We start from the raw sequence: 8,802 nt of genomic DNA, 5'->3' as shown, positions 1-8,802 counted from the left end.
CACTCGATGGTGATTGGCTCATTTTTTTTACCAACGGAGGCACGAAAGCTCAGCGTCTCCCCCGGCCTCCTCCTCCCCTTCTCTATCACCTAGCGGTTGTAATTACATCAGCAGATTCGGCACATTCGCGATAGAAAAGTGGCGCTTTCACGTTATGATATTACAACTGTGAAATTACAAACAAAAAATACACATTCTGAGACATGAACTGAAATGAATTGTGAATTTTATTAACATTAAATCGTCCTCCTCCCATTTTCACCTCAAAATTAGGGGGAAGCTGTGCCTCCCCTGACGAGCCGCCACTGGTTTTTACAAGGCTCTGTGAAAACGTTTCAGCTTTTATTTTCCTTTTTCGCCCTGAAGAAGATATCACAGATTCATCAAGTTTGTCGAAATGATCCATCCTCGATCACTTTTAATCAGCTTTGACGAAACTCCTCTCAGCTAGCATGTCTTTTCAGAGTGAAAGTAGCCTTGTCACCTGACCTGAATACAGCGCGCTGATTCGCTAAAATGGACTTATCAGCTTCTGTTCACAAACAACAAGGGCGCTTGTCGGCTTCTGCAGTAAAACGTGAACTTGCGATGCCTTGAAAGTGGACAAAACCGGCTTTTTTGTCAAAACGTGTTTAGGGTTCAGATCGCGCTATATGTGGAGAATAATGCACGGCAATCACCTCATTTTTTAAAGTGGCGGTTACCGGTTTTTGCAAATAAACTCTTCATATATTTTTAATTTATTTACTTATGTATTATTATTATTATTATTATTAGAGTAAGTATTGTTAGATCATTTACAAATTAAAGTCACAATAACACTGCCCATTAAACTGTAAGGATGACAGCTAAATTATGACTGTTTTTGGTACAAAAATTTTTCTCTCTGTAGACCGAGTTCGTGGCATCCGTTTACGTCTGCCGCTCCTGAACTCCAGGAATAACAGTAAATCTTCTCTGCGGGAGGATCCGGAGGCCGGACGAGGAACGGGTTTCCCCAGCAGCTCCCGTCCACAAAGCCACGAATCCCTGGCTCTGGGCGAGCTGCTGTCTCTGCCTGAACACGAGCTGCCCCGTCTGACCGCCGCAGCCTCTCCGTCCTCGCTGCTGCCTGGAGACCAGTGCAACCTCCTGAGCAGCGACCCCTCGTCCCCTCCTCCGGCCCCGCCGCATCCCGCCGCGCTGCCCCTGGGTCACTCCTCTCCCCGACCACAGCGGCTCAATCCGGACGCCTCCGTGTCCAACTGCAGCCTGACCAACAGCCGCTCGCGTGAGAGCTTTCACAGCATGCGCCGTGCATCTTCGGTGGACGATATTGAGGCCATGCGGTCCGAATGGGACCGGAAGCACCGTGCTCGACCCACCAGCAGCAGCACGGGTGAGAAAACTGACCAGGAATAATACTTTTATTGCACAAGGATGCATTCAGTTAATCAAAAGTGACACTAAAGACATTTAGAATGTTACAAAAGATTTCTGTTTCAAATAAATGCTGCTCTTTTGAACATTTTATTCATCTGTGAATCCTGAAAAATAAAATGTATCACAGTTTCCACAAAAATATTGGGCAGCACAACTGTTTTCAACATTGATAATAATCAGAAATATTTCTTGAGCAGCAAATCAGCATATTAGAATGATTTCTGAAGATCATGTGACGTTGAAGACTGGAGTAATGATGCTGAAAATTCAGCTTTGATCACAGCAATAAATTACAGTTTACAATATATTGACATAGAAAACAGCTAATTTAAATTGCAATAATATTTCACATTTTTACTGTATTTTGATCAAATAAGTGACGCCTTGGTGAGGAAGACAAAATCAAAAACTATTAAACAATAGTTTCAGTCAAAAAGTTGAAATAAAATATTTTAAAAAACTTACATAAAAATTTAAAATGTTGCATTGAAATGAAATGTTTGAATTACTAAAATGAAATAAATATAAATTAAAGCTAACAGAAATTTTTAAACAAAAACTATTAAATTTGTCAAAAGCACAACATTTCTTAGACTAAAATTAAAATGACAACTAAAAATCTAAAAATTAAAGCTAATTCATAATAATAAGATATGATATGATATGATAGGATATATAAGAGACTTCTTTCAAAAACGGTACTATAGATTCCAAACGGTACTCTAGATATGATTTGGTAATAAATACTGTAAATGTCAAAAGCATTTCAGACTAAAAAGAAGATTCTCAGCGACCTAAAGCAAAATCTGTTTCTTGTCGCAGGTGCCATGAACAACAAATCCAGCATCCTGAACTCTACCTCTGATTCGGATCTGATGCGTTACCGCGCCATCAGTAAAATCCCACAGATCACGCTCAACTTTGTGGACTTCAAACCGGACCCTCTCCTCGCCCTCCCGGCCGGAGAAATGGACATCATCGCACCCTGCAAACTCATCGACCGCACACACAACGTCACCGAGAAAGTCACTCAGGTAAGATGCTTCTGCCCTTCAGCCTTGCGTTGAGTTCAAGAAAGCGTTTGTATAGGATTGAATTGAACATGTTGGGCTAGACAGACAATCCAGATTCATAGTGATGCTTTTGGTGTTTTTTGTTTTGGGATTGAGACAGATTGACCTGTTCGTCCTTCTGTTCTAAACGACACGATTCACACTTTAACGTCTCTAATGGCGAGAAAAGCATCACCGTGAGATTTTGGCACCCCCAGATAAAGCGCCTTTGCTCAAGGACGGTTTTTGAAGGAAGCTGTTGATGTCGGTCTGATGTAATGTGCTTTATCTGGCAAACCTTAACTCCCTAAACTGCTGTTTGTGAAGATGAAGTGTTTGAATGCAGGAAGTTAAAGAGACGTGACAGTAAAGTTTTGCTAAAGTGACACTGACTGACTTTGACAACCTGCACTCTTAAAAATAAATGTTTCAGAAGGAATATTGCACTCAAAAATGTCACACTCATGAACCATTATGGTTATTTGAACCATTACAAAATGAGATGCTAGGCAAGATGTTTACACAGATCTTTTCAATGCATTGAAATCTAGTTGAATTCAAACCATCAGAATCATCATGTGTAATAACAGTACTTCACATATCTTCTGAAGTCATTGAAAGTTTTGTGTATCTCATTTGCCTTCACGCAGTTTATTCATACATGCTGCATCACCCGGTTTGACGTCAATGATGCCAAACACAATTAATTCACATACAGGAGAACGTAATGGACGTCTGTTGCAATGCTTTTCAACCTTTTTGACTCCATTGTCCACAACAACATTGAAATTATTTTTTAATCAGTTTTAATTTATGGACATGGTTTCTGTAAATTAAAATAAAATAAAATTAATTAATTTAAAATATATTAAATTAATTATAAAAACAAATACGTTAACAGCAGTAATAATAATAAAAAGTATTATTTATTTATAAGTATTCATTATTATTATTATTATTATTATTAGATTTCAGGGTTCCTGAAGTTTTTTTTCTTCTCACAATTTCCACTTGATTTTTTTTTTTTTTTTTTAAAGTATATATAATCATTATTAAATAAATGCGCATGCTATGTAAAATATTTTATTAATCTACTTGATTTTTCTAGATATAGCCATCACACTTTTAAAATTAGTCTTCTTTACAAATCCAGGTTTTCCAAGACTGATTCTTCAAAGAAAACTTCATTTAAAACTTCACTGAATTCAATCAATAATAAAAAGTACATAATAAAAGTCATCATGAGGCCCCATGGTTGAGAAGCACTGTTCTAGAGCATTTTTAAGAGTGTAGGAAAAGCTAGTTTCCAAATAATGTTGTGGAAGCTGTCGTCTAGAATCAGTTGAATTGACTTTCCAAAATCAATTAGCTTAATTCAAGAAAAAACAGCAGAATGAGTTTCTGTGTGGACTGTTTAAAACTAAGAGTTGCATTAATGCATTTACATTTGCATTTATGCGTTTGGCAGGTGGTTTTATTGGACTTTCATCCTCTGGGAATTTAGCCCATGACTTTGGTGTTACTAGCATCATGGACAGGAATACAATTTCTATTTTATCTGTAAAACCATTCTTACGTCATATCTGTGTAAATCTAGATTTGTTGTGCTGGTGTGTCATGAATGAGGCTAACATTAATGTCAGTAGCTTGAGTGTTTGACCTCTTGAGTGGCTTTGTCTTCAGCTCCTCAGGAGAGATCTTGCATTACTCTGAGAAGAGCTAAATCCTCATATTTTCTCCCAGACCGACATAACTGGGTTAATTTAATAGTGGTAGCTCATATGCTGATGCTCATCACTCTCGGATTAAATGAAAAAGAGGGATTGATGCTCCTTGATGAAATCATGACAGATGAACACATGCTTCACAGTCCCGCACACCTGCTGTCCTACATACAGGACCTGATCACTTGATGATTATCAGGTCATGTGACCATCAGTTTCATGTGAGTTGTCATATCAAGCATACTCAATAGATTTGGGTTTAATATAAGTTCAATTTTATTGATAGCATTGGAAACATAATGTTAAAAAGTACAGAAAATAATTTAATCTTTTGAATTCAATTTTTGTGCATAATTGTTTTCAAATACTTTTAAAAAGGTTAATACATTTTCAATGCAAACATATTATTTAAACTTCAAAGTGTCTAAATTGAGAAAATAGTTTACATATTTTAATTAAATTAAATTTTATTCTTTATTTATATAGTTTTTTTAAAACTATTTTTTATTAATTTGTTAATTAATTCTTCCATTCAAAATGTGCTCAGTTGAGAAAACAATTATAATAATGTTTTGTTAATTATTTTATAAAAAGTGTAAATATTTTGTAAATTCATTCTTTCATACAAAGTTATGTTGTTTAAACTGCAAAGTGTCTAAATTGAGAAAATAAAATTTTTAAATAAATTATTCTGAGACATGTTTTTGTTAGTTATTTGTTAACTAATTTTAATGATTTGTTAATAAATTCTACCACACATATGTTATTTTAATTTCATAGTGTCTAAACTAAGAAAACAATTTAAAATAATCTTAATTAATTAAAAAAAGCATATTTTTGTTAATTATTTTGTAATAAATAAATGAAAAATTTAAATGAATAATTTATTAATTGATTCTTCCATACAAAATAGTTTGAACTGCAAAATGCCTCAACTGAGAAAACAAATAAGTTTTTATGGATTTTCTTTGAAATAATAATAATAATAATAATTGTCTTTTTAACAGTGGGACTACTATTCTAAGTATTCATCCACTGATGTACTACCTGTGGGTGGAGTTTTCTATCGTATATCCTGTATGTTATATCTTGTCACAATATGTTTGAGAGTGTATTTTATCATTTATCATCTTGTTCTGAACCTGGATCTCTGGGTTTAGATCAGTGAGCATCAGATAGTGTTCGACTGTTATCATCCAAACTGCTCTTGTTTTTGGTGTTGACTGTTGTCCTGGTGATGCAGATGATGCGATTACTTTAATTAGAGTGATTAGATGAGCTCTAATCAGCATGTGTACGCGCTGTCAGATGTGTCAGTGAGGGTTCAGCGTGTCACTTCCTGTCCCGTTCACCACTGCGCACTAACATCTCTCAGATCAGTCATAATGCAGCTGTTTCTAATTTGTCCACAGCAGGATTTAAGGAAGAATTCACTATTGATTGCCACAGTGAGTCTTTGTGAGATGAGCTTGTGTGTGACCGTGCATGTGTGTGTGCGTTGTGCTTTGAGCTTTTGTCCGCTGGATCAGACTGTGTATTGAGTTTATCAACTACACTACCTGTCAGAAGTTTGGATGCACCTGCCAGCTGAGCATTATGACTAGACTGTAACTCGTTTCAATGCTTCTGAGTAATTAAAGACAAATGGAAGTCTGGGAATGATGTAATCATAACTTGTCCCAAATAAAATTACAAACATAACACAAATATATATATATATTTTATATTTGAGCTTCTTTTTGGTTTAGATCTTCCATCACTATCCACTACAAATCAAGGAAATTAATGTAAGAATTTTTTTTTTATTAGTTCATAATACATATTTCTGTGATTCTGCTGAACACGAGTTCCCTCAAGTGCACCCAAACTTGTGTCTGGCAGTGTTTGCGTTGAGACTGATCGCTGTCTAATCCAGCAAACTCACTCCACAGACTAAAAGCTTCAAAAACACAATACACACACCTGTTAATTTACGGAGGTTATCATATAACAGCGTAAAATAACATCTATACATGTGTGTTTGTGTGATTTCTTCTCTAACATGGCAGTCAAGGCTGATTTCTGCTGTATTATTGTGTTATTTAGGTTGATGTGTAAGAAATGACACTACTGCTCAAAAGTTTGGAATGATGCTGTTGAAAGAAGTCTCTTCTGCTCACCAAGGCTGCATTTATTTGATAAAAAAAATAAATAAGTAAAACTGATTTTTTTCCCTCAAATTTAAACTAGCTGTTTTCTATGTGAATATAAATGTAATTTATTCTAAGTTGTGTTTAGTTGTACTGCCCAATATTTTTGTGGATAACAGCTGTTATTTGTTTTATCAAATAAATGCAGCTTTGGTGAGTAGAAAAGACTTATTTCATAAACATTAAAAATCCTAATTATTCCAAACTTTTGACCAGTACTGTAGGTGGGTCATGGCTTTTATCTTTGACACCACAGCTGTGTGTTTAATTCATGTTGGGCTATATTTAGTGACACACACACACACACACACATACATTCACAAATCAAGAGCACACCACAGGGTGGATGTATTAAACCATATGCATGTTGCTGTCATACATGGAGAAACATTTCTGCTTTTCTGTCCTTAACCCACATAACACACACACACTCGCATTACCCCTTAATCTGTGTGTGATTGTGCAGGCTAAGCCAGAACATTGTCTTTATGTGTTCCCATAATCTATGCATTGTAGAGATGATCTCTCATCCGCTGGAACAAAAGTTCAGTGAGCCGCTGAATTCCTCCTGCTGTAGCTGCTGTACCGTCTGTCACCTGATGGGGGCAGTATATTACAGCTGTGTGAACTATGGGACTATATATTGGTGGAACTATGGTTACCTACACAATCTGTATATGATATCAATAAAAACAAATCGTCAGATTATATTTTTTAGGATGATTATTGCCGTTTCCATAGACATCAGCGTGTAGATCGTACGCTTCAGGGACCAGCCAAGACTGATCACACCGGTGTGATCGTACGCGTTAAAGGGTTAATCCATATTTATTAATTAGGAATTGATTGTTTGTAGAAATGTGGTCAGTATGACAGGCGTTTTGAGAGGAGTGAGCAAAGACACCAAAGGATGAATATCTGTTTATTTGGAAAAATATACACTAATCAGTCATTCACAATAAGACTACTAACATATATGAAAAAACTACACAAAAAAAACTTTTTAAAGATGTAAACAATTTAAGTAACAGTAGAATTGAATTGAATAATCCTTACCTATTTTAGTTGAATAATTGAACAATCCTTAATGAATTATTCAATTAAAATACGTAAGGATTATTCAATTCAGTTTGATGTAATTTTACTATTAATTAAATTGTGTACGTCTTAAAAAGTATTCTGTATTTACGCTAAATCAGTGTAATTATAGTTAACTAAAAAATAGTAGTAATAAAAAATAACTTGAAATAAAATATAGAAAAGGAAACAAAGTAAAAAACCATACAGTGTGTGTATATATATATATATATATACAGTGGGGCAAAAATGTATTTAGTCAGCCACCAATTGTGCAAGTTCTCCCACTTAAAAAGATGAGAGAGGCCTGTAATTTTCATCATAGGTATACCTCAACTATGAGAGACAAAATGAGGAAAAAAAATCCAGAAAATCACATTGTAGGATTTTTAAAGAATTAATTGGTAAATTCCTCGGTAAAATAAGTATTTGGTCACCTACAAACAAGCAAGATTTCTGGCTCTCACAGACCTGTAACTTCTTCTTTAAGAGGCTCCTCTGTCCTCCACTGGTTACCTGTATTAATGGCATCTGTTTGAACTCGTTGTCAGTATAAAAGACACCTGTCCACAACCTCAAACAGTCACACTCCAAACTCCACCATGGCCAAGACCAAAGAGCTGTCAAAGGACACCAGAAACAAAATTGTAGACCTGCACCAGGCTGGGAAGACTGAATCTGCAATAGGTAAGCAGCTTGGTGTGAAGAAATCAACTGTGGGAGCAATTATTAGAAAATGGAAGACACACAAGACCACTGATAATCTCCCTCGATCTGGGACTCCACGCAAGATCTCACCATATATATATAAAATGTATATGTATATAGTGCCGTGAAAAGGATTTTGCCCCCTTCCTGTTTTTTTATTTTTTTGCATATTTTTCACACTTAAAAGATTCAGATCGTCAAACAAATTTTTATATTACACAAAGATAATGCAAGTAAATACATAATGCAGTTTTTAAATTAGATTTTTAATTCTTAAAGAGCAACACATCATGCTGTGATCTAAAGAAATTCAAGAACAGATGAGAAACAAAATAGTTGACATGTAACAGTCTGGAAAGGGTTATAAAGCCATTTCTAAGGCTTTGGGACTCCAGCGAACCACGGTTAGAGCCATTCTCCACAAATGGAGAAAACTTGGAACAGTGGTGAACCTTCCCAGGAGTGGCCGGCCAACCAAAATTACTCCAAGAGCACAACGACGACTCATCCAGGAGGTCATAAAAGAACCCAGAACAACATCTAAAGAACTGCAGGCCTCACTCGCCTCAATTAAGGTCAGTGTTCATGATTCAACAAAAAGAAAGAGACTGGGCAAAAACGGCATCCAAG

At 35.7% G+C, this 8,802-nt stretch overlaps 1 protein-coding gene across 1 annotated transcript in view; it reads left to right on the top strand.

The window, feature by feature from the left end:
* The window catches only part of LOC107553366 (potassium voltage-gated channel subfamily H member 2-like), a 50,159-nt gene extending 47,341 nt beyond the window's left edge, over positions 1 to 2,818 (top strand). Inside the window, exons 4-6 of the mRNA XM_016235572.1 lie at positions 893 to 1,378; positions 2,245 to 2,456; positions 2,596 to 2,818. Coding sequence (XP_016091058.1) covers positions 893 to 1,378; positions 2,245 to 2,456; positions 2,596 to 2,622 — 725 coding nt within the window. The 3' untranslated portion in view covers positions 2,623 to 2,818. The remainder of the gene's footprint in view (positions 1 to 892; positions 1,379 to 2,244; positions 2,457 to 2,595) is intronic.
* Positions 2,819 to 8,802: the final 5,984 nt, after the last annotated feature.

Source organism: Sinocyclocheilus grahami, unplaced genomic scaffold (assembly GCF_001515645.1).
Source record: "Sinocyclocheilus grahami isolate Dianchi unplaced genomic scaffold, SAMN03320097.WGS_v1.1 scaffold472.1, whole genome shotgun sequence".
Taxonomy (NCBI): Eukaryota; Metazoa; Chordata; class Actinopteri; order Cypriniformes; family Cyprinidae; genus Sinocyclocheilus; species Sinocyclocheilus grahami.
This window is presented reverse-complemented; position numbering and strand designations above follow the sequence as displayed.